The sequence below is a fragment of the Lampetra planeri genome, chromosome 2 (genome assembly GCF_965212315.1).
Source record: "Lampetra planeri chromosome 2, kcLamPlan1.2.h2, whole genome shotgun sequence".
Taxonomy (NCBI): Eukaryota; Metazoa; Chordata; class Hyperoartia; order Petromyzontiformes; family Petromyzontidae; genus Lampetra; species Lampetra planeri.
This window is the reverse complement of record NC_136108.1, coordinates 11,720,971-11,747,957: the sequence shown is the minus strand read 5'-3', so window position 1 is coordinate 11,747,957 and position 26,987 is coordinate 11,720,971. Positions and strand designations below refer to the sequence as shown.

Below are 26,987 nucleotides of genomic sequence, written 5' to 3'. Positions count from 1 at the left end.
TTGGTGGTGGTGTCACTTGTGTTGATGTTGGTGGTGGTGTCACTTGTGTTGATGTTATTGGTGGTGGTGGTGTCACTTGTGTTGATGTTATTGGTGGTGGTGTCACTTGTGTTGATGTTATTGGTGGTGGTGGTGGTGTCACTTGTGTTGATGTTATTGGTGGTGGTGTCACTTGTGTTGATGTTGGTGGTGGTGTCACTTGTGTTGATGTTATTGGTGGTGGTGGTGTCACTTGTGTTGATGTTATTGGTGGTGGTGGTGTCACTTGTGTTGATGTTATTGGTGGTGGTGTCACTTGTGTTGATGTTAGTGGTGGTGGTGGTGTCACTTGTGTTGTTATTTGTGCTGCTTCTTGCTTCTCACTGGCGGTTGACGCGTGCAAGCGTCGATGAGGTTGCGGTTCATATTGATGATGATGCTGATGATGTTGGTGATGTTGATGATGCTGATGATGTTGGTGATGCTGATGATGTTGGTGATGCTGATGATGTTGGTGATGATGCTGATGATGTTGGTGATGATGCTGATGATGTTGGTAATGTTGTTCGTCACTGCTACTGTTGCTGCTATTGCCGAAGCTGCAGCTGGTGGTTGTGATTGGTGGTGGTTGACACATTGAACCTTTACTAGCTGAGGTTGCTTGCTATAGATTAATGATGATTTTTGTGGGTGGTGATAATTGTGGTGGCTGCAGTCGCCTGCCAATGCGGCTGTTGTTGTCACCGCTGCTGCTGGTGGTTGTTGTTGCTAAATCCGTGTTGTGAATGAGAGAGGGGACGTGTCGGTGTGTGTCCGTGTGTGTGTGTCCGTGTGTGTCCTCTGGCCTCGGTTCTTTCTCGATTCAATGCCGAGGAATGTTCACAGAGAGGGGGGAAGATGGCGCTCACTTTATTTGCTCACCTCTTGAATGCAACGTGGTCTGGTGGTGGTGTCCGTGCATTGTTGTTGTTGTGTGCGTCCCTGTGTTGTTGTTGTGTACATTGTGTGCGTCCGTGTGTACGGTGTGGTGTGAGCACACACGTGTGTGTGTGTACGTTTGGAGGGAGCGGTAGTGTAGGTGTTAGCGCGATCACCGGATTATCAGAACCCGGCTCTGGGCCTCCCCCTAGGTCGGCTCGGCCTCAAATGAGTAACCTGGTGCAGCGTAGTAAACATCGCCACTGGGGGAGACAAAGGCGGCCGGGCGTGGTGCCCCAACAGTTTGTTATTTGTCTTTGTGAGTCGTATGTGTTGATTATACAGCCCGTGTCGTATTGTGTGTGTGTTGATTATACAGCCCGTGTCGTATTGTGTGTGTGTTGATTATACAGCCCGTGTCGTATTGTGTGTGTGTGTGTTGATTATACAGCCCGTGTCGTATTGTGTGTGTGTGTTGATTATACAGCCCGTGTCGTATTGTGTGTGTGTTGATTATACAGCCCGTGTCGTATTGTGTGTGTGTTGATTATACAGCCCGTGTCGTATTGTGTGTGTGTTGATTATACAGCCCGTGTCGTATTGTGTGTGTGTTGATTATACAGCCCGTGTCGTATTGTGTGTGTGTTGATTATACAGCCCGTGTCGTATTGTGTGTGTGTTGATTATACAGCCCGTGTCGTATTGTGTGTGTGTTGATTATACAGCCCGTGTCGTATTGTGTGTGTGTTGATTATACAGCCCGTGTCGTATTGTGTGTGTGTTGATTATACAGCCCGTGTCGTATTGTGTGTGTGTTGATTATACAGCCCGTGTCGTATTGTGTGTGTGTTGATTATACAGCCCGTGTCGTATTGTGTGTGTGTTGATTATACAGCCCGTGTCGTATTGTGTGTGTGTTGATTATACAGCCCGTGTCGTATTGTGTGTGTGTTGATTATACAGCCCGTGTCGTATTGTGTGTGTGTTGATTATACAGCCCGTGTCGTATTGTGTGTGTGTTGATTATACAGCCCGTGTAGTGGTGTGTATGTGTTTAACGCGGTAGTATTGTGTATATGTGTGTGTGTTTAACGCGGTGTGTGTGTTGTATAGATGCGCCAACTGGGGAGCGGTGGGACAGTGGTTAGCGCGCTGCGAGATCGATTTCCCCGCTCGGGGCCAGCATCGGTGACGATTTTCTGAACCGGGCCTGCACCTCGCCGCCTCGATCGATTCGGTCTCAAATTAGAACCCGGCACTCGCTGGGGGAGGGAGACAAATGCGGATGCTGTGTGTCGTCCCGGCCTTCATCGGTGCTCGTCAACAGCACTTGCCCCGATGTGTCTCTGTCTTTTGTATAAGCTGTGTGTTGTACTGTACTGGATATGTGTGGATTGTACACAGTGTGTTGTGTGTGTGTTGTATTGTATATGTGTGGTACACTGTGTGTGTTGTACTGTACTGTATATGTGTGGATTGTACACAGTGTGTTGTGTGTGTGTTGTACTGTACTGTATATGTGTGGTACACCGTGTGTTGTGTGTGTTGAATGTGTTTTTGTATGTGGGGAGCGGTGGCGCAGCGGTTAGCGCGCTGCTACACTCCGAACCTGGCAAGGGAATTGAGTTCGATTCCCACGCACGGCCAACGCCAGCGATTGCGATTATCTGAACGGGTCCTGGGCCTCTTCCCCAAGATTAATTCGGTCTTAAATGAGGAAGACAAAGGTGGCCGGGCGTGGTGCTTGCCACCAACCCCCTCGTGTGCCATGCCGGCCTTCATAGGTGCTCGCTATAACAGCACTTGCCCCCTACAGTCTGTTAAAGGGGCCTTTGTGGTTGTGTGTGGGTAAATAATGGTGGTGAATCCACGTGTGGATGTGCACGTTTGATTTTCGGTGACAATTTATCTTGTTCTATATTTACATTTAAATGTAAAATGTTAATATAGAACGTTTGATTTTCAGTGACTGCATGTGATGTTCCAGGCGAGAAGACGATTGCTTGTGTTGCGATCGAAACGTCGTGATTTTTTTTTAATTTACGTGACCTGACCGAAGGACCCAAGAGTATGAATTCTTGCAGGCACGAAAGTTTTGAATCAAAATTAATACATCTAAAACCATAGCAGAATGTAGGAGTTTCCCATTTTTCAATTGTAGTTTTCCATTTTTTGGCAAATCCAAATGGAGAAAATCTGTCATGGGTCTATTGTTAAAAGAAATAGAAATTTTGAGTTATGACGTCAAAAATTATGCTAAAATCCTATCCTACTCACCAGATCACATTGGCGCATTTAGTCGTGACGATGTAAGTCAACAAAAGATTGGAATAACTTTTTCTCTGCATCAACCTTTGTCTCTGCAGCTCCATGGATAGTGAACACCCAATAGAGCATGAATACAATGGTGTGTGCGTGGTGTGCATTGTGGACTGTGTAAAGTATATGTGGCATGTAGAGTAAAGTACGTGGAGACTGCGTATGTGCAATAGTGTGTTCGTGTAATAAAGTGTGTGTAATAAAGTGTGTGTGTGTACCATGTGGAGAGTGGTGGTGCAGTGGTCATGTCGCTGCCCCTTGAGCCTGGCCATCCGAGTTCAATTCCCGCTCGCGGACAACACCAGTGAGAATTATTTGAACCGGTGTGTAAACATCGCCACTGGAGAGACAAAGGTGGCTCGGCGTGGTCCTGGCCACCCACCCCCTCGTGTGCCATGTCAGCCTTTCATAGGTGCTCGCTCACAGCACTTGCCCCATCAGTCGGTGAAGGCTATCCGGGGGATCTTTGTGTGTACCGTATGCGTAACAGTGTATGTGTCGTGTAGAGTATGCATATTTGCGGTGTATGTTTAATGTACATTGTATGTCCACGCAGATTGTATCTCACGTACTGTGCATATGTGATGAATACAAGTACAGTGCTTATGTAATTAATGCATGCAGGGGATCAGCATGCACTTAGTGGGCCTGAGAGCCAGCCCCCATCACTGCCTGAACCGTCCCCAGGTCCCTAGGTCAGGCTCCTCTGCTGGACTCTGGAATTAGTCAATGATTAGCATGGCACACAAATAAGTACATCGCACCTTGAAATATATCGCAGAATGGACCACACAAAAAACCGTTAGCAGCTTAGCTATGAAGCACTTACATGATATCTACCTGTGCAAGCGTGAACACGGTTTGTAACCAAATTGTATGGTTTTCGTCAGTGGTATGTATCATCCCACTTGCTCACACTCAGATTCTGCAGTACACAGACGCTGGGATTGTGACGAGTGCACCATCACTTGAAGCGTCAAGGGTGAAGGGATGGAGACGAGTCAACAATTGCTTGCTGAGCTGAAACCCGTTTTGCATCCTCAGATTTATGCTGTATGGTATATATGATGTTTTGTCATCATTTGATCGAGCAGCATGACTCACAATTATGATACACAATTTTAAATCCCAAAACTGGTTGAACGTAGGCTCACTTTTATTGTGAGGTTAAGGGATGGATATCTTTGGGTGGACAGTTAGTGGAAATATTGGTCGCAGCTATTGTAATGACATTTGCACCACAGGTTCACAACTGGCAATTGAGATGAAGACCATCTATTCTTTGAACATAGTGATTTTTTTTTTACATTTACAGGATATTCAATTTGTGCTTTTGCAAAAATGTCACACGGCAAAGCACCGTCCGTGCTGACAGCAAAATAAGATTCAAATAGTAGTAGAGCAACACCTGCGCCAAGAAAAATCCCAGAGTGACCTACATTGTTACTTTGTCAGAAAATTTGTCGTGGATAAAAATAAAAGTCAGCACTAGCGTGTCAGTTTTCGCAGTTGTGCTCTGCTGTGTTTTCGGGTTATTCCACAAGTTGTTTGCCACTATGTCTGACATTTTGCTGCACATGCTGGGTTTCAACAATTTGTTGGACATCATACCGATCAAGACGTGGTATAACCTCGAGACTCATCAGCAAACAAAAACAAAAGTCAGTGTCCTCATGGTCAGATTGAACACTGGACAGTGATCATCTCCCAGGGCAGTGCCGGTCCAATCATATAAATTCCATCTCCTTCTGCTGGGGGCCATTTTCTCCAAAGAGCTGTTGACACATCTATCCCACCAGTGGTACAGCTCACCAGGTGGTGCTTATTTTGCCAAATGCAGAGGGATGATCATAAGCTGACTTGATGCTGGCCCAGATTTGAGCTCAACGTTTCGAAATTGGGGGCATATAGAGCGCACCGTCCCAGTTTTAGGAACAGTATCCAAAAATCACAAGATGAGAAAATATCCGTGTTAAACGTCATTTGTGGAAGTCTATCTAAAAAAAGCTTAAGATATTCTTTGGTTCTTTCAGTAAAGTCACGTAGATAGAAAAATAAAAATACAACTGCTTTTTGCGTTTGGTTTGTTATCCTTCCTCCGTACCTCGGATTAGCATGGTTGGCTACGTTCTATCTACGTCACTTTACCGAAAGAACCATAGAAAATGAATTCCTGCAGTCACGAAAGTTTTAAGTCAAAAGCTTAAGATGCTGTTAAACATTTTATCAACTTGTAATGAAAGCCTCTCTCTGCATGTGTGCCTGCCCATGCTGTTCCCGTGTCTCTGTTTTATCATTCATTCTTACCTGATGATGGTTGCTTGTGTTGCAACCGAAACGTCGTATTCTATTATTATATGATTTAATTTTCTACGTGACTTTACCGAAAGAACCAAAGAGTAATTCCCGCAGTCACGAAAGCTTCTAATCTAGTTTTTACATTCAAATATAGTAATATATAACTGTGTTTTAGTTGTCTGTTGAGTAAATGCACAATGCAGTTCTTTACAACGTATTTTTCTTCTTCCACAAGCTATGCACGCGTTACTGACGCCCCAGCTGGCGTGGAATGTGTGGGGCCAAATGGGCATTTTGTAAAAAAAAGTAAAAGTTGTCCCTGCGCTTGCTTGCCCGTGTTCGTAGCAACGTTGATTTACGTACTGTATACACAATGACTTATTCATGAGTGAATTGTCCTGTGAACACGGTGGGTGCACACATAACTTGTCTGCCTTGAATTCTATTCGTTTGGGTAAAAACATTAATATCGATGCTGCTTTAATCATGGCAAGGTCGATGCTGTCCAGCAGAACTTGCTGGTTTTTTTTCTTCAGTAGATGTACTGATAACCAAGCTCTCACACGTGTTCTATGGCATTAATTGCGGCGATCAAAGAATTCGGATCAAGATTTTGAGGGTAGCACGTAAGAAAAATGTGCAGGGTGGTCCAGTTGTTTTGTGACCCCAAATTAATTGACCCCGAACATTTTTTTCCTTTGCATATTCACTTCTGTTTTACATCAACCTTACTTTAAAAATATAAAGTTTTAGATGATTAAATGGGATCAGAAGACGTCTGGACCACCGTGTACATTGATAATACCTGCATTTTCCAGAAAGGCAACTTAATCCATGTCTCAAACTCCAATAAGCCCACACTGCCGTGCTTACCAATCAACATCTTAATGTAAAGTACCATTACCTAATTAATAGTTTCCTAAATGTCAATGCTAATGTGAGGAAGTGTAAGTGACTAAATAGTTATCTTGTGAAAAATATGCCACTTAAGTTAATGAAAGGAAAACAACCCACTTCGATTATAATGAATGGAGTAAACGAGGTACTGACATTTTTAAAACATTATTATGTACAGCAATTAACTACACTTTGATAATTTAATTGGAGTATACTTCATAAAATGTACATCAAATGTATTGATAGGTTTGCAAACTTGTCCCGTAGAGTTTTTCTGTGAAGGGGCTATATAACGCTTTGACATGAAAAATGCATTTTGACTTGGGCATGTAGCGGGGAGGCCTGCTGGTTTATGATCAAAGTGACTCTCTGGTTGGAAGTAAAACATTTGTGGTAGACGTTATCATGCTGTTTCTCCTGACTAGTCATTCAAGAGGGCACTAATGAAGGGGATGGGGAAAACATCCTACAAAACCAGGGTCACACAAACATTCCTTTGGTGGGGGTGGGGAGACGTTTGAGAAGACTTGGGGGTGTGTGTGGATGAATACGTTCGGAATATTTCGTGGTGTGGTATGTCGCCGTGGTCGTGTGCCTCGTCCACAATTTTATATCGCCCATACGGAGCACATGTGGAGCACACCAAACCTCCTCGTCCCCTTCAACTCCGCTTGCTTTTATGTTCCCTTGAATGGAAGCTGTCCATTGAAAAGAATTAGCTCAGAGGAAATTATGCACAGAACAGGTATTTGTGATATGAATTGTCACAACTGAGCAGAGCAACATATCCATGACAGGAAATATCAACACAACAAAGTATCAATTATGTTTAATATGTTTTTTTCAACGAACATCTTTTATCCACCTGCCAGACTGCATTCTCCAACTGTGGAGATGTTCTTATGTTTTGTGGTCTGACACCATTTACTGTATTGTTAGAGCTAAGTACGGTTGAATTGAGTGCAATTGTACATATTTTAAGATGAATTTCTGCGCGGTCATCAGTGACTGGGGTTCATGTGACAGGAGATGCCTCACTATTCAATTTTGAAGGAATAACAGGTTTTTCATCATCTACATACCACTAGAAAAACCACAATCTAAATGTTGGTCCTTAACAGGCTTGGCATTTATGTACTTAAAATATATTTTTGTGTAACCCAGCCAGATCTTTGGTGTTTCATTCGAAAACTTTTCTCGAAAATACAATATATTTAATTGTATTGTGCAGTTAAATAATTTCCAATTTACATATAAGGGAAAACAGTGAAGTAGTAAAAAAAGATATATACGCATAGAAATGTGCCAAAGAGGCTCGAGATGAAGCAATACAACTTTTGTGGACAACATAACTTCTAAATCCACAATGAAATGGGGGGGACCTATGCTTGGATTCCATAATTGTGCTGTGCCGCGAATTTTAGGAAGAATTAGATATGTACTCCATAGCATCTGTACCATCGAAGCACACCCATGAGAGAGAGGCATACAGCTCATTGGACGATTCCTGCTGAAATAAAATCAATCTATTAGCCACACAACTCCGTTAATCAACAACAAAAAATGGAGAGTTCCGGAAAGCACGGCATGTGACTCATGCCTTCATTAATCCACAACATATCGGTGATTCAAAAGAGTTCCACAATATTTCCTAAGAGCCAAATTAAGGAAATCTACAATATGGGGTTTACGTAAAAGGATGTTTGAATTTTTGTAACTTTATATTTAAATAAAAAAAAGTAAAATAATTTCATCCTCGCAACAGGTCACGTCAGTACAGATAGCCCGTGCAACATGTTCGTTTGTCTCTTTGGATCACTGCCACCGCGGATAATGAGAGTTACTCAGACCGCGCCCAAATTTTGGGATTCACAGATTAATGGAGTTGTCCTGCACTAAATGAAAGTCTAGCTGAATGAAACGCATGTTATTTTGGTAACACCGGATGAGCATTCCATAGGTATAATATTGAATACACCTCAAATAACCTACCACTTTAATCTCTGGAACACCAGTTCTATACGTTTCTGTAAAAATATCGATACATAAAGCTGCATTTTCTAATGATTTCATTCAGTAAGAGGTGAATGCTTTAAAACTTTTGGTGTTTTAAAGCACTTGGGAGAAAAAAACCCGATAGTATTGTTCTAGAAAAAAATATGACATAACAGAGTTGGAAATCACTTAAGCTTTACAAAATGTTACTTACTGAATAACAGAATGAAGGGTCTCAAAATGTCCTAGTTTTGAATGTCACAATAAACACAGACTGCATGTTTGTACCACGTATTAACTGACTCGGCTTCCTTCCTGTCGAGGTCAAGTCTTCCAACTGTCTCAAAATAACTATCGACTAAATTCTTTTAGCAATCCCATTTAGCAATGAGTTTTTTTGTCAGGCAGACTCGCACCGCCCGAGCATTTGCATGGCATACATGGCTGAGGTGAAGGGTCTGAGGTTGAGGCATGACGTCGGCACGCACAAACCCGGCCCAACACTGCGGAATGTAAGGGACGCCATCCCGTCCGCGTGCCAGCCAGCAAAACTTTTTTGTTTATAATATTATACAGGCAGTCCTCATCTTAAGTCTGTTCGACCTTACGTCGATGCGCACTTACAGCAGGTTGCCAATTGGCACTCTTGTTATTACTTACGGCGGTTAGAACCGCACTTTTGACACGGTTCTAGGCACAAACAAAAAAATATATTTTTTAATTCATTTAATCCTTTATAATGCATATTTGTCAACCGCTTATCATATCAGTGCCCTACCTTTTTACGGACAAATTCAGACCTTATTGGTCACCCCATGCCCATAAATCTCAACGTTCATCCTAAAAAGTCCCATCACAAACGGCTGTACGCCTTATGGACATGAAAACTAAATTTCCCTGTACAAGAATACGGGTAAACCATATGGGTTGACAGCTATGATAATGGCTGATAAAAGGAAAGGTCCGTGCTCTGGTGATGATGTTGAAAAGAAACGTAGCAGAAAGGCCATTACTATATTCAGTTCAAATAAGCCAAAAATTCTGAAGACTCAAGGTAAGAAAATTCTGAACAATATTGTTATTGTACTTTATATATGATTGGTAGTTGATTAAAGATGATATTTGTATTCATATCTATAAAAAGTTGCATATCGGACCCACGATCAGTAACGTAACCCCCCATTATATCATTGTTTCTGTGGGAAAATCGGTCTCGACTTACGTCGTTTTGACTTGCGGCACCTGTTCTAGGAACGTAACCTGGCATATGTCCGAGGACCGCCTGTATACATAAAGTATGTCACCAATACACATGGCACGCACGAGCACACAACTCAGCCCAGCAGTTGGGTGCTGGAGATGGTGTGGGGGATGGGGCCATGCATTCCCCCATTCCCCCCATCTTGGATCTACCTCTGTGTGTTGTGAATAGCCTCAATGTGCAAAAGAATCCTGAAGGGAAGTTATGCACTTTGGCGATCAATGCATAATTTACTGTATTCCTTCGCAATTCAATTAATTAAAATACTGAAAGTAATATTTCATGGCATTTTATTTTTCTTGCGGAAGTTTCAGGTTATAGCTGAGCCTTTACTGTGATTAGTTCGTGTTTTTTTGTTATACTTAACAATACATTATATACTTATTTAGAGGATAGAATTAAGTGCAATTGTGCACTTATTTAATATTTTTTAAATAATTATGCAGTTGTATCCTGATTTCTAAACACTTACATTTTGAAGTTGCACACAATGGAGATAATATGATTAGAACTCATTCTACAATTCTGCTTTTGAATACACTAACTTGGAACAAAAATCCATTCTGTAACATGAATCGCATGTTGCATAATGCAGACATGCAGAGCTATTACTATGCTAGCCATGCGTAGATTGGAATGCTCGTTACAGCCACTTTTCTCAATTAGCTTTTCCTAGGAATCGGTCTTTTGTCTGAACAACACTCATTTTCTTCTGGCAGTATGTTTTATTTGATTATTTTAGCTGGCACACGTAGTCAATGAGGAAATGTTTTAATATTTAGGGTGTACATCATGAGCTCTTTAGTAGAGAACCAGGAGTACTACACTCCATGCATACAATAACATATCACGTCAGCACACCGAGCTTGTTGTGAAGGTTTGTCTCTACAGCTCCGTTTGTCTCTGTATCTCCATTTGTCTCTTTGTCTCTTTTTATCCCAAGTGCATGGGTCCTGCCTTGTCCTCTCGGTTCTCTGTTTTTAGCAACTGTCATGTTTACTCCACACGTATCTGTCCTTCTTGATGTTGTATCTCAAACCCTGCTTGGGCTTCCTTCGTACTCTTTAATCTTTGGCTTTAACTTGTTGCACCTTTCCATCTTACTCCTCGCTCCTCCTTTCTATATGGCAAACCACCGTGGTGCGTTTCTTCTCATCCTTTATCAAGACCACCATCAACATCTGTGACAACTTGCTAATGCATTCCATTCTCGTCAATTCCATCCACATTTTATAAGAAAATAAACCAATGTTTGGCTGGTCATTAGGCATGATCTGTGTGTTTTTCACGTGATACTGTATAAAATGGTGATAAGTGAATTCACGTCAAGGCCCACGACAGGACAGGTGAAATCCGATAATCTGCGATGCTGTGTTGGAATTCACCCGCAGATCCTATGATCCATGGCACACTGTGGGAAAAAATCCAAATGGCGTGCTAAACAGTTTGTGCTATTGTGGTATTTCACAGATTTTAGACGTGTTTAGCCACATGACTCAGTTAATCCATGAGAAAAATGCAGATTACAGGGGTTTAGCCATGTTTTCCTAAAACCCAAATGAAGCACATTTGCTATATTTAAATGACTGATCATGTCAGCACAGTCTGTATCTCACTGCAACTCCATTTGTCTTTGCATCTCCATTTACTTCTGCAGCCCCGTTGGAATCTCCATTTGTCTCTCTGCATCGCTGTATGTCTATCAACTTTATTTGTCTCCCAGGTATCTCCGTTTCTCTCACTGTTTGAGAGTTTATCTCTGCAACTCCATTTCTCTCCGCATCTCTCTCTCTCTCTCCAATTCTTTCTCTGCATCTACGTCTGTATGTATCTCCGTCTCTCTCAAAACATATTTGTTTGAAGTGCTTCAATACGTCTCTCTCGCTGTGTTGCTAGTCTCTGCGAAGGAAATAGTTTTTTTAATGTCGTTGCACTTTAAAAATAATGATCATCCACGCCGTGGAGTACACCATCAGTTATAGGAGGAATTAGGAATGAGTCGCTCCCAGAATAGCTCCCAAAATGTGCAGCAAAAACTTGAATTTCAGGATCTCCACCCGCGTAGATTGTGAGAGTTTTTGTGACCGTGGGGGACACCGTGAATTTTTATATTTGGGAATAATTGGTGCGCAGTTCATCAAAGTTCGACTTTTCTTTGTCTCGTCCCTTGACCTGTGCCAATGGGACGGGACCATTTTCTGCACCAATCTCTCCTTGCAGTCCTCTTTACACTTCTCTCTCTCTTGCTGCATATTGCTTGGCATTCCCTCAGATCGTCCTCTGCCACATCCCCTTGCACTTTTGAATGTTACCTCCATCGCCATCCTTTGCAGCCGGTCACCATTCATCCTGGTCACAGTCTGATATATTGTAGGGTTTTTTTCACGTGACTTAGTAGCTAGCTTTCTTCTTTATTTATATTCTTTCAAGGACTTTATTGTTCAGTGTAGGTGAATTAATATGAAATTTTAAGACTTTCAAAAAGCTTTAATTTCAAACGCAGTGATTATTTTGTTCTCTTTTTTAAGCGTCCAAATTTGAAAAAATGTCTTGCTTTTTAGATTGTAAGCATTTTCAACAAGGCCTTTTTTGCCAGGTAGAGTCTTGTTCTGTCCTTTTTGCTGCTGGTACCTGTTAAGATGCAACCAATATTTGAACTGTTTCACCACTACCGATGCATGTCCATATACAATATTTGTTTAAAACTGCATTCTTATAACTATTTTACTACAGTGTGTATGTATGTGGAGTACTCTGTACACTACTGTATTTAAAACTGAAAAACTGTTTTGTAAACTCCAAATTATTTCTAGATTGCTTCTTGTCATGACAGAAATTAAGAGCAATTTATTCACAAGATACATTTTCTGACTGATGTGTCTTAATATTTGTGGTAAAGATGTTTTTTTTTCTGGCTGTATTTGGCCTGTAGCTTGCCTTGGGCACATTTGTGGTGAATGACGGAAGCCATCTAGCACTGCAAATACGGGCCTTGCCATGAAATGCAATGCCGTAGATATTGTTACGCGAGGTACTGTGTTTTGTTTGAATGTGGGTTTTATATCATTGCGTGTGACATTACATTGTAAATCTATCCTTAACTGTGGTGCGTTGTCTACAGAAATGCATAACAATGTGTGCAGGTGCTGTCAAGCATCATAAGATATACTGTACAGTACTTATATTGAACAGTCGAGCTTGGTAATTCCAGAAGGAATCGTTCTGTATTATTATGAATTCCACCATGCACGATTCCTTAAGGAGTTTCTGTGAACATGATTTTAAGCATGAACATGTCATGGAAATAAACAGATATGAAGCTGGTACAGCGATGCATATTGTTATGAAATTCTCTTAACTGCAGAAATGCAGTAGCTAATTTTACATACATTTTTCAAAATTTTACCACAGTGCAGAATTTGGCATGTGACAAACATTTCTCTTAGTTTGTGTGGAAAAGTGTGTCTCTCCTATTTTGTGGATTAAAAAGGTCATTTGAAGGGATTTTAGAAGCAGTTATATGAAATATGCTTACATAGACCAGGGCTGCAAGACACTGAAATTTCAGAAGGTTTACAGTGTTGAAATGCATTAGATGATGCCCATAGCACAATTAGTACAAAGTTAATGAGAATAAAGACTAATTATTAGTAACCAGTTGAGCAAAGGCGTTGATTTAGTTGATGATTTTGTTGGGAAATAATATTTGTGGGCATGACTGATCTTTGATGTGTTGATATGTCACATTATGAATCACACAATTGCTCCGATGAAATATATTTTCATGAAAACCACGTGGTTGGATGTTCTGATGCAAACTCAAGTACTTTGGCATTGTTTTCTGATTCACTGATGCCACTCATGACATGAATTATTTAGAGTGTTCATGCAATTACATGATTTCTCACGAAAATATGTTAAAGCCATTTTTGTTGTTGCTGAATGAATTTTTGAAGTGTAATTTCTAACTCTTTTCTGATTGTAAGGGAATCATAAAACACTGAGTGGTAAAAGACGATATTGTACGAATTATTTGTACATTGACAAATGTTCTTACATCACAAAGAATACTTTATTTTAATTTCTACAATACTGTATAATGTAAGGTGAGGATGACCACAGTGGAGTATTTTGTTCTACTTGATTTTCATGCAGTGAATATGGCTTTGTCGCAATGTTTTGTAGAAACTTGATTTAATTGTGGGTCCAGCTATAACTTGATTGTGACAGTTAGCGGTACATGTTGGGAAGCCTTTGGCTCTGAGGTTTTAAGGACACCGAGAGAGTGCACGTTGTTCACTGGTGCATAGTTGTAATTGCGATGACATTTAACATTTATTGTACATAAATCTTGTAATAAAGAGAAAAGCTGCAAATAATGTATTCATGCAAAAAAGCATGCTCTTTGTCATTAAGGCCTCCCCACACCACGTCGGTCATTGGGATTGTTTGACCATACTTCACCTTTCTGGTCAGTACGGGTTTGTGAGGGGCTGGGCAAAGACTGGATCAGTTTTCACTCGTCACTGATGTTAGCCATTGCTGGGAATCGAGCTGAGTTTGCCGGCTGAGTTCATAACGTCGTAGTGCATTACTTTGTTTAAGGAAAACCTGACCTTTTGTTTTTGGCTGGACATAAGGTACCGTTTTTATTTAACGAAACGAGATTGATTATATTCTGCGTGATGTTTTGCCAATAATGTGGGTTCGGTTATCAAGGAATGTCCTATTCACTCATAGCTAAGAGATTTTCTAATTGGCAAGAAGTATCGTCAGGCATTTTTGTATCCGAAACGCAGCACATCTGAACGGCAATGAATTTGCATTGGAAACATTTCTGGGATACCTGAAGGCAGGGGGCCCTGTTGTGGGGGGAAGCGTCTGAGAGAGAGAGTGACAAAAGCCTGCCGTGGCTGTGGCGATCAATGCAATAGAGAATGTCAGCTTTTGCAAATGCAACAAATACTTAAGAGGGATGAAAGCTAGTTTCATAAATGGATCGCCAAGGCCAAAATTAATGGTTGCTTTGCCTTATTTGAACAATTTCACACGTCACGTGGTGCATGTAGTCACACATCCAGACGTGGTTTAGAATCATGCTGCTTCTTTGTTTCAAAGATATTAAGATAGTCTTCTTATGATTAACCTGCCTTACTGTCGGTCTGAATTATCATTCTTGCCACTGCAGTATAAATACTATTCTTTGGCATTTGTGGTAAAAAAAAATAGTACTAGTTCTTTTTTTTTAAAGGTTTCCAGCCGAACTAAATAATATGAAATTATGCGTATAGCAAATACCAGATTATTTTATTTTAACCTACGTCTGCCTGACCTCATACCCTGCGAAACTTGGATTGCTTTTAAAGTTAACATTTTTGGAGGCTATGCGTTAGCTTGGCTCAACCTCACACCGGCTGGTTGGCAGCTGACCCAAAAAGGTCAGGCCTGCTCAATAGTTTAATGAAAGAACTGCTCTGACAGTGCTTGATGGATGGCTCTTGCAACCCACCCCCTACCCGTTCCTCAGTCTCCTCCCATAGAAAGGTCCTCTGTGTTCATTGTTGAAATGCCAGATGGTACCCCTCCCCCACACCCATCTAAGACCCAAAAAGTGGACGAAAAGTGGTGTTGGGGGAAGAATTCGTTAGTGTCTTTCGATTGCTTTGAAAAAGAGATCCGTTTAGTTTTCCGCACCATTGAAAAAAATATTAGTTATTCCATGTGATATGACTGGTGTTTTATATCAAATGTCTCAAATTTTGTAATCGGTTGTTTTGAGACGTATCCGTTTTGGAAACTCGTTTTCATATTCGATGATATTCATTCATGCCCTGTTGGAACATTGTACTGTACTGTAATGTCATGAGGCCAGAAATCCCTCAGTCAGCAGAGCTTCATATCATCTCTGTAAAGGAACGGCCTTGGAAAATGACTCCACTAAACTACTTCTAGAGCCACTTCAAAGGGATGCTATTACCTACATTTCGTGGCCCTTCATTATGCTGTCTGAAGAGCCGGGCACCACGTGTAAGCCATTTTCTACATGCGGGATTTATACATTTTAGCTCCAAGAGTTGGACGACACTGAATTAAGTTAACTAATTAATGATGATTTTTATTCCATGCAATAATTGGTCACTTGGTCGTTGATGTTTGTTGGGAGTGATTCCAACTATTTAAAGCTTTCGTGACTGCAGGGATTCATCTTCTTGGTTCTTTCGGTAAAGTCACGTAGAAGGGAAGTAATAAAATAATAAAAATAAAAATAAAACTATTATGTTTTATTTTTATTATTTTATTTCTTCCCTTCTACGTGACTTTACCGAAAGAACCAAGAAGATGATTCCAACTACTTTAGTATTCTGTTGTAGTTTTAACGTCTCTATGGGTGCATATTATCTGGATGCACAAATAAACTACAAAAATGGTCATTGTTAAAATAATCGTTTCGGGGAAAAAGCAAAGCTAACAATGCTAGAGTTAATGTTGAAACACTTTTGATCAATTATTACATTTAAGCGAGCATCCTTCTGGAAGGGAATGAGTCAATGCAGTATTTTTAAGATGAAAATTATTGCAAATGGAAAAGGTGCTTTTGGCGATGACGGTTTTTAATTCAAATACAATGCCATTCATGTATTTTCCCACAAAAGTCTAGTGCCCCCGAATAGTTACGCAATATCAACAGGCAATTTCTTAAACATGCTCGGTGGATTGTTGCTTTATGTACTGTATTCTAGACAACTGTGTCTTGGGCTGAATAAAGAACCGTACCATTTAATTACAAATATACACTCTTCAAAGTTGGGCGTGCAGGTGCCTACTTAAGCATTCCACACTATATGCTGTGAAACTCCCTTCCCATGAGCGTCGAGGTGCCATAACCCTGCCTCGCCAGAAGAAATCGGTACAGAAAATATGGACTCCATATGTATGGGATAGAGTGTTACCCCCCTTCACACACGTGGGTTTTCTCTGGGTTACTCCGCTTTCTTCCCACATGTGTAACTATTGTTTAATCGGTCGATAATGCCTTCATATTATAGAGGGCTGCAGACCTTGGTGGTGTTGAGGGGTGTCATGTTGTTTTATATCGATGGAGGACCCATATCTTGCAAGGAAGGGTCCTTGCCTTTAAACATTGGGCAGTTTATCAGAAAATTGGTACAAGCAAGCCTGGCTGCTGATAAGACACTGGATGTCAAAATTATTAGCGTTGGTATTAAACAAACGCTACTAATGAGATGTACTCCCAGGAGGTCGTGCAGCCGATAGGTTGTTTGCAAAAATACATTTATTTTTCATGTGGTGTGAGAAAATGGGCAGTAGTTTTTTTTATCATACAGACAGTTCAATTGTTGGTTTCAAGCTATTGAGCACAATTGAGAATCTGGCTGCTCGAATGACTTAATACAAAGATAATACATTTATGAATTAAACTTTATACCAGCAGCTGTATCAATCAGATGCCAATCTTAAATGAATTGGACATAAAAGCTAACAGTGTCCTTGTCATTCTTTATTACGAATCCGAAGCAGCATTTGCACTGTAATATAAACTTGTACGCTTTGCATTGCACACGTACAGTTGTTATTGATTCGTAGATGTGGAGTCTTAATGTAGCTGTAAGCGACACCGTCTACAGGGTGCGGGATTCGTGAGAGCATGGCGATATCAACGTGGTGGGCTTTAAACATGACTCTGTGGTATAAATGAGGTACTGTAGTATAAGTGAGGTCCTCTCGTAATGCATGTACATTTAACTGGATCACACCCCTTGGTAATTTCCCAGTGAAATATGCTGACGTGTTGCTGGGTATGCGAGGTGATTAGGGCCCACTTATTATGACACTCGTTTATCAGTTGCTGGTTGTAGATCACATAATTTTTCACATGAGGTTTCGTAAGTGTGAATATGTGAATTATTTCTGCATCACTGAAATGTGCTACAATTCTTCTGTTGTATGCACCCATGCATGACTTCAGGTCACACTGAATTATAGTGGCATCATTAATTGTCCAATTTAATTATCTCACAAAATAAATTAAAACTATTCCAGTCATAGGATGGCCATGTGGATGAATGGCTGCATTGCAGATGGGATTTTGAGTTTCAATATATAATTTCTCAGGCCTCGCCTTTAAATAAACGACTGAACATGATAACGCAGTCATATTATAGCTTGCAGAGACAATGCTACAGAATTCATTTCTGTTGGTATCATGCAAGGCTAGGGGTAGAACCATCAAAGTACGTAGGGTCAGATTTACATCATGACAAAATGGGAAGATCACATTACGCTGATCATTTGCCCCATGGTGATGCATATATTGGCGTGTTTTCACCAACCATCTGAACATTCGCTGACACACGAATCTGCCCCATGCAACACAACATAGACAATTTTTTCAAAGACAACTTTGTTTTGAATATCAAAATCAGTTTGGTCCTGGTTACATATTGCTCATAGCTTCAGTAGGAATCGCATTTACTCTCTTGCATACACATCCATATGCTGACCGTGTGCGTAGCATCTAGCTGCTTCAGTGTTTAAATCATCTAGGTCCTCGGCTATAGTTTGAGCAGCAGATGCCTCAAGCATGCTGCTCATCATCACTTTATGCATTATCTTCCAGGAGGTGGATGCAGAGGGCAGACTGGTTCACTCATGTAGACCGTTAAGGGACAGCCGTGAAAACAAAGAACTCTTGCAGAGTAGACTAATGGAAGCAACTCTCTGTGACTCTAAATTCGGAATCTGTTTTAATAAGCTATAGCAAGGAGCACATACAGTGTGACAGAGATTATTGGGGATAAATGAGGAGTTGATTACACAAGGCACAAGGTCATTGAGCGACAGAATGGGCATTGTAAGTGCCCATGTGTGCCACCTCATCAACCTCATCACCATAATCAGAAACGGGTAGGCGATGAAGGCCCGTTTTGCCAACCATAATATTCCACTGCATTGTAATAGGCCTGCAAGATTAGGCCGGTGTCACTACAGATCTGACAAACACACGAGTCCTTTGGATTACTGACTGGATGGTACCGTGATGGAGATGTACATATGTTGAACTTCTTTCACACCGTACGTAGCCAACCATGTTAATCGGAGGTGCGGGAGATGGATGAAACATATAGATGGATCACAAGTGCCAATTTAGCTACACCATGAAGAACCAGTTCAGAGAGAACGTCTATATAAAGCCTTGTAGCTGCTGCTGATGGTGTTCCGAGAAGGAGAGATGGAACATTTGTCTATGTCAGGTGAAGTGTAATTTTATAAGCAACAGCTTTCACCTAGAGATGGGATTAAATCAGATAACTGTGGTATTGTAATTACCTTAAAGATTGATGTATAACAGCACACAAACATCACGTTATTGTGCCATATAGTCCTGGCCATGGGGTGCCCAAGGTTGGGTGAATCTTCACAGCCGCCATGTGCGACCTGAGGTGGCCAACACAATTAGGAGGTTGCCAAGAAGCGAGGGGCTGCTCGGGAGGTGCGCGGCGCTCCGGAACAAGAAGCTGTGGCTGTCCTAGTGAGAGAGCATCCTTCAGGCTCAAGACTGAGCGAGACTACACACAGCGTGTGGCATGTGTGCGTGTGTGTTCTCGTCGCGTGTAGGTTCTCCGAGTTGAGTCGGTGCCTTCTCTTCGGTAGGGGTACACTGTAAACCATTTTGTGTGCTCTGCAAGCCTCTTTTCAATTAATTTCCAATGAAATTCATGTTTGCTTTGAAATCCTTTGTCTACTGGTCCGTGGGCATCATCAGTCACCCGCCGTACATCTCCCACCCCGCAGACAGCCTGTGACAATGTCGATCAGAAAATACAGTGAATGATTTCACACAATGCTGAAAGAGGCAATGACATGCAATTTCCTCTGGGTGCAGACCGGAATGTTTTCTTTTGAAAATAACTATCTCAAAACACTGAATATCTCAAAACAGCAAACAATACAAAATAGTGTCACGATTGAGCAAAATATTACAGTACTGCACATACATTAAATTTAGGTGCAAGGCAGCAATTTCGAGGATAAGATAACCGTGTTCTCGACCATGTTAATCTGATTACCAGCAAGTCTCTAACTTCTATATCCAATTTGTCCGAAAATAGGGTTTTAATAATAGTTAAGATCTATTTACCGTTTGCAAGGTTATTGCAAAACTGTTTTTAAAGTCACATGTTCAATGTCTCCATTGCTGGATAATTCATTTTCAAGTGTTGCAGGAAACACGAAAGCTGTGTCAGGTCCTCCTAAGATTTACTTTTTGTAACACATTTCCATCATGTTTTAATTAAACATGAGCGCTGGCCAAGGATAATCAAAATATTAGGTTGTTTGTTGTTGTGAAACTGGTCAGACTATTTATAGCCAGCTTCCTCTGTTGAAATAACATAAAATTACCTGACGGGTCACTCAATGTCTGGATGTGACACTTGTCTGGGGCCGAGAGTGATGTTCTCTGCCAGATTTTATCTTGGAAGCTTTTGCAGCTATTAGACAATAAGTGACATGGTGCGTTTTGAAACCATTTGGAAATGCTGGAAGTGCTCTTATTTGTGTGACTGCAGGTTGTATTACAACATGAGGAAGAGACTTGCAGATTTTTTTTTCTCACAACAACATATTGAAGCTGTCTTCTTATTGTTATGCTTTAGTACATTTTCTACGTAACGTAAGAAATTAGAAACGCGAAAGTGGCATTCGATCCGTCTAGCTCATTCGATTGTGAATAGCAGATTGATTCTAGTGTCTCATCGAGCAATTCCTTGAAGAGTCCCGGTGAATCGGCCTCCACCGCGTGTTGTATGGGCAGCCGGTTCCAGACTTCTATCGCTCTTTGAGTAAAACGTTGCCCTCTGGCCTCTTGTGAAATGATTAGCAATCATTGAGTCAATTTAAACATCCCCTCGCAATATTTTCTGAAATGTATGCATTCGAAGTATATGACAGCCTTTGCTCACGGGACAAGTCTCCCATGAGCAAAGGCTTTCATATTCTGAAAATACATATCTGCACATTCTCTTCCATGTATTTGGTTGCAGATACTAAGAATAATGTACTGCATTTACCCAGGATAGCCTCAATCTTAATGTTACCAGGAGGTAACATGGAAAGGCTCACACAAATAGATTCAAGAATCCATCGCTATAGTATCATCTCTTGGCCACTTCACAGCGCATACCTATAACACTTGGTCCTCCCTGGCAGTATCTCATCCGCGTACTATCCAAGATCGAACATACTTAGCTTCTGAGATTTTACATGATCAGACGCATTCAGGGTGACATGGTTGTAAGCTTTTTTTTTGCTTTTCTAAATCAATACGCAAAGTGCTTAACGTGACAATGACATCTTTTCCCTTTCATTTCTGTGATTCTTGCTGCAGCATTGAAGTGCTTCTGCCACCACTGCGTCTCGGACAACTACACTTGCGTGACGGATGGCGCGTGCCTGGCATCGGCCATGCGCAGGCGGAGCCCGGTGGGGCTGACGCACATCCGCGAGTGCATCCCACGTGAGCGTCTCGTGCCACCCGACCGCCCCTTCATGTGCGTCAGCTCCTACGATCGCGAGGTGCAGGTTACCAACGTGCACTGCTGCAACACCGACTTCTGCAACATGGTCGACATCACCTTACCACCACTCGTGGGTGAGTTTCCCCTCTGGTAGAATAGTTGTTTTTTAAATATATATTATTGTTTGGAATGCATGGGACGTACATTTCAATCCAGCCTGGGCCATGCATGGTGGCATACACCTGTTAAAATTACAGTTTGGATTTATGGAGTATCTAAATGCAACCACTTGTAAAAATGCTGTACGAAAGCATTGGCGATGTGCGGAAGTCATAGGCAAAGGAGAAGAGGAAGAACTTGAGTCTGGGCTATTTTTTTATTCATTTGCTGAGCACATGCCCAAAAGGTGAAGCGGCCAGCAACAAACAGCACCGCCCATTGTAATAGAGAAGAGTAAACACTGACTTGAACAAGTTAGGGGATCGACAGGCCATAACAGGCAGTAGAGGGTAAATGTTGACTTGGGGCTTCACCAGATCTTTGTTGCTGAGGCGGAGAGCACATGGATTAATGCATTTCTGCAAAAAAACATACTTTGGGATTTTACCAAAATATCATTCCATTTGTGCTATCGGCATTATGAACTAAATAATCCATTCTGAACTCTCGCCACATTGCAAAGTCAAATTTTATATCATAGATGTTTTTGTGCAGTCATTGGTGCCTGGGCCAAGATGGATCAACTTTTTGCACTTGGGAACTCGTTTTCCTAATGGGCATCTGCCCCAGATCAACAAGCCCAGGACATCCGCTGGGCCAGCACAGCGCTGTAGCCTCTGCCGTTACTTGGCCATCTCTCGAGTATTTCCACCCAAGCACTTAAGTAATGTGACTCTTTAAAGGTTGGGATACTGGATTGCACAGAGGCCATCATCAATAACGATTTGAAATGCTATGATGTGGCCAGTACAGGTTGTTCAACTGTCCTTCTGGTTTTTTGAGTGTTATCCACTAGAATAAATGAACATTCATGAAACTGCTAGTTTTCCACGTTAAAACAAAACAAATTGACCAAATGTCACAAGGTAGAACCCCTGGAAAAAATAAAGTATATGTGATAAGGATAAACAACATAGCAGTCTTTCTAAAGACAGATTTTAACTTGCTGCATGTGCAATGACAGGGTGACACCTGCCAGGAGTGGTAATTACGGTCATGGCTGCATTCCATAATGCCTTATTATAAGGGGGGTGTATCTGGGGTAAAGGTGAAAGGCGGAGTCAGTCGAGAAGCTCCGGGAACCAGCTCGAAGGTTCTGGAAAGGGGGCGTGGCCAGAAGTGGAGCTTGGCCGTGCCGGGGCAGATATAAGGGGGACCGAACCAGAGGTTCGTGGCTGTTGCGGGTCCTGGCTGCGTCGCTGCTCGTCGTCAACTCTTCGTCTCCGACCACGTGGCTGATCTTCTGGAAGACTCTCTCCGTCGCTGCGCTGTTCGAACAGCTTTTGTAGCGAAGCCGGAGATGGGGCTACGTGTTAGGATCGCCTATGTGTAGCTGCGTTACACAATGTATCGCCCAGTGTGCTCTTAATAAATGAGACGCCTTCTACTCGACGTGTATCGGAAGTCGCTCACTACACATGTAACCTGCTATGATATGAATCATAAACATGGATGCTGGCAAAGAAAATAGAACAAATGCTGAAAAATATGGAAATGATCATGGAGGGATGCACACTTGAAATTACACGGAGGTAAAAAGAAGAACGCATGGTTTAGAAAACAGTTGCAAATTCGATATCTTATTGACTCAACAATTGTAAATGGGCTTTTACGGGATCATGGAATGGCAACCAAAAGAGTAAACACGCGCGAAAGGATGACCACTACAGAGATGGAGTGAAAAATCAGCTCATGCCCAGGAGCGAAATTAATTTTGGCATCACATGACCTTGAGGGATGTAAGTAGCTTGTGGGAGATTCTTATTCAGCAGTGGATAGAACATGGTTCATGATGATATGACAAAATGAAGCTTAGCGCAGTGATTGCTGTCTGATACGAGATTATTAATGAGTAGCTGCTCTCCTTTAGTTCCCAACTTTCGTGGCTTATGCTCGCGTGTCTTGCCTTGGCCTTGCAGTAATTTCAAAGTAAAATTATTAAGTCAGTTTAGCACGTAGGCTTTCGCGACCAATATCATCCACATTGTGCAAGAGCACAGAAGGGGTGGTCAACACATCTACGCCTCTATATAAGGAACGAAACAGTAAGACTTCTCCACAAATCTGGCTGTTGTCTGATGAAGCTAGTTGTAATTACTGGCGAAACGTCGTACTCAGTTTATAAATGTTGTGGCTTGGCTCTCCAACACACCGGTGTGCCGTACTAGTGACGAATTGGAATGTTCTGTTTACGTGACAACCCTTACTCGTTGGCTGTGTCGGGTGGTGGCGGGTTTTAATGACACATTTATATATTTACGGGATCTAACCCAAAAACCTCTATTATGATAACATTATTAGTGCTGTCGGTTTTTATACTCCACGTAAATTTGAATTTACGGGGATTATAGTGATGTGCCAGCATATTTCAACTGCCATTTGCGTATGTAAATGGGCTGGTATACACCAAGAGTGTAGGGTTAAATTACCATGGGAGAGGAACCTTGCTTTTCGTAGTAATTAAAATAATGAGCCCTTGTCTGTTAATTGCACACTTATTCAAACCGCTGTCAGAGTATTATTTTTTCTGCCATTCGGTTTTAATCCAGTTTTTGTAACAATTCTTTATTTTTCAGGGGCTTATTAATTTTGAGTTACTAAACAATTACACCAACGGAGCATCCAACAATTGGGTTCATGGGAAGGTTTAAAAAAACATGACCAGGTCACTACAAATGACAATCGTGGGTGTGTATCGCTCGTCATAGAGATCACATTAAAATTCAACCACACCATTCATTAACATGCAGAGGCACTAATAATTATGATCGTAAGTAATTGCAAGGTACATTGAGCCTACATGGGAAGACTAATCTGAAGCATATAACTTAGACATGGACAACCTTATTAAGATGTATGCTTTGTACTCACAATTGGTTTTGTAATAATTGGGGAGCCATCAATGTCTTGTGCATGTTGAGTGCCTACCATCAGTGTGTCCTAGGGATTGAACAAGAGATTCATTTGAAGCCTTCACCAGTAATGTAAACGGGGAAGGAATTTTAATTCTGAGCTCTGTTGCGTATGAGAAGGAGCATGTAATTCCTGAAAATGTATTGCCTTAGTTATTTTGAATAATTAGTAGATGCACGTAATGTGAATGATGTTGAAATAATGTGTACTAGCTTTGCTCACGTCACTACCTGCCTGGGTGTCTTGTCATTATTTTTTGTTATCAATAACACCGCTTTAAAAGGAAAAATATATAACAGGTGACATTTTGGAAATGGCCCATTTTCAGAGCACATTAGGTTGATGATGTGACACTCACCGGACATCTGCTCTCTGACACGTATAAGATACTCACTTCACCACTCACCATTCACATGAACTTCACCAGAAACCACTCACTTACTGGATACTAGTTATAGGAATACAGCATAGTTATAGGAATAATTTACAGCCCTGTCAATCCACTGATGGATTAGTTAAGGCCTCGCCGTGACATTATGCTGGTCAGTTTGGGTTGGTGAATTCGGCGGAGGGCGGGGGAGCTATGACTTGATCAGATATTATTCGTGACTGATGTTAGCTGTGGCTGGCAATCACACTTCGGGTTGATCGTGCAATGCACATATCGCTGCACCACCGCTCACACCTGTCTTATTTTACTGTTTACAGATTCTGCATGGACTGGCCCCTGCTTTTCTTATCTTATAATTTATGCATATACCCCTGCCTGAGTCCCATTGCTTATCTGGCCTAGAGTTGCTCACTACACCCAGAATAAAATGTCAGTCTGTGGGGTGGACGGTCATTTACATTTGTAGCTCCCAGGGTCTGGAATACATTTGCACTGTATATTCTGCAAGATCCATTTCGTCCACCTCGGCTGTTCTTGATAAATACATCCTGCATTGTGGGTCTTCATTTGGTTTAACGGGTCGCAGTTAATTGCCACTATCCGACATATGACCACGTCCCTATAAGGGATCTTGGTTTGTGCGAGGTGATGGGAGTGTATTCTGGGGTGTTGGTCAGTGGACGATGCTCTTGATGAGTGCAAGGAGCTGAAATTTCGACTTGGTTAACACTGTAAACATCTTTTTGTGAAGTTTTTAGACAGTCACCTTGCTTATTGCATGTGATTTTGTTGATTTCTCCAGCTTAATAATCTTATTCCCAAGTTCTAATCCAATGGCTTTAGCTCCTGCTTTGATGTGAACGTGGTAGTTATTGTATAGCATTTTGAGATGCAATTGTATAAATGACGCAATAGAATTGTTTTTTTTAAATACATAATACGTTTTCTTAAACTACTACTAAAAATGCGAACCTGTCCCAAGATGCTGGACTATGTATAATTACTCCGTTCAAGATGAATACTAACGGTGATGGGAACCTCATTATATTATGCTCTTACCTATGTAACTCCTTACCACACTGGGTAAGCTCTGCTGATTCGTTGTGCATTTTTAAATCACGCCTGCTGTCTTAGCTGTTCAATAAGGCATATACTAACACTTTGAGTTCATCAGCAATGAGACGTGTGTTTGTCGATTTTGTCTCCCTATGTCTCATTTTATAATCACAATATATTTCACCTGGTTTTGTTAAATGCTTTGCGAGGGTCTTTTTCCTGAAAGATGCCTTATAAATGCTTTGGTTTTTTTATGGTTGTGGTCTCAGTAAAGAGCAGCCAACTCTTGAAAGTGAATATCAACCTGGTAAATATTAATGCACTGATATATTTGCTTTCATATGGTCTTCATTTTGTTTCTCATCTACATTGCAGACATACTTGCCTTGGCATACACATGAGAAAAACATGTTTATATGCTTCTTGGAAAAATATAGTGCTGCATGAAAATGTCAACAGCATGTTAATCTGTCTGGTTGTGGCAAGCACATATGTGGAACCCGGCATTAATCGTTTATAAGAAATACACGGGATTATCTTAATTTACATGCTGTACCTCTGATCACCCATTAACTAATTACCTGGAATTATCTCATCAGATCTCTTGAGCAGCATTGGGGCTGCCTTGATGGGTGACTAACCATTCACAAAACAGGTGTTATAGGCTGCTTCTAGGACATGCTGTGAGGAGTCGAGGGGTAGTGCAACAAAATTAGTTGTGTTTTACTTTGCTCTCTGCCTTAGAATGTGCATAGTCCAGCGGAGTGACGTATGTTCAAATACACTTCTACAACTTGCACCGTCGTAGGGAGGCTTCATCCAGCAGTGGATTGGCAAAATGGCTGACATGTACCCATCTACCCCTCATGACTTGAACCTTGGACAAAAGGCAAATAATTCACCCCTCAAGTAGTGCAATGAATGGTCATGATTGCCTTTCCTGATTTTTCTTCTTGGTTCTTTACCGAAAGAACCAAGAAGATGAATCCCTGCAGTCACGAAAGCTTTAAATCGAAATTTTCCTGATTTTATTCATGAATATGTTTTTTGTGAAATGTTTACCATCTTGTTTGTGAAAGGGAGACCACATGCACGTGAATTATTCTTTGGTAAGATAACTTTGTTGTTCCTTACATGACCCTTACGTTGTTATTGTGGGGTTTTCCTCATTGCACAGTTTTGTGCACTCTCTTTTAGCCTTAAT

The 26,987-nt window shown here is 41.4% G+C and overlaps 1 protein-coding gene across 2 annotated transcripts in view; it reads left to right on the top strand.

The window, feature by feature from the left end:
• Positions 1-26,987, top strand: part of LOC144727954 (TGF-beta receptor type-1-like) — a 49,078-nt gene that overhangs the window by 882 nt on the left and 21,209 nt on the right. For both annotated transcript variants that reach the window (XM_078607115.1, XM_078607106.1), the window contains exon 2: positions 21,075-21,338. In XM_078607115.1, coding sequence (XP_078463241.1) covers positions 21,075-21,338 — 264 coding nt within the window. The remainder of the gene's footprint in view (positions 1-21,074; positions 21,339-26,987) is intronic.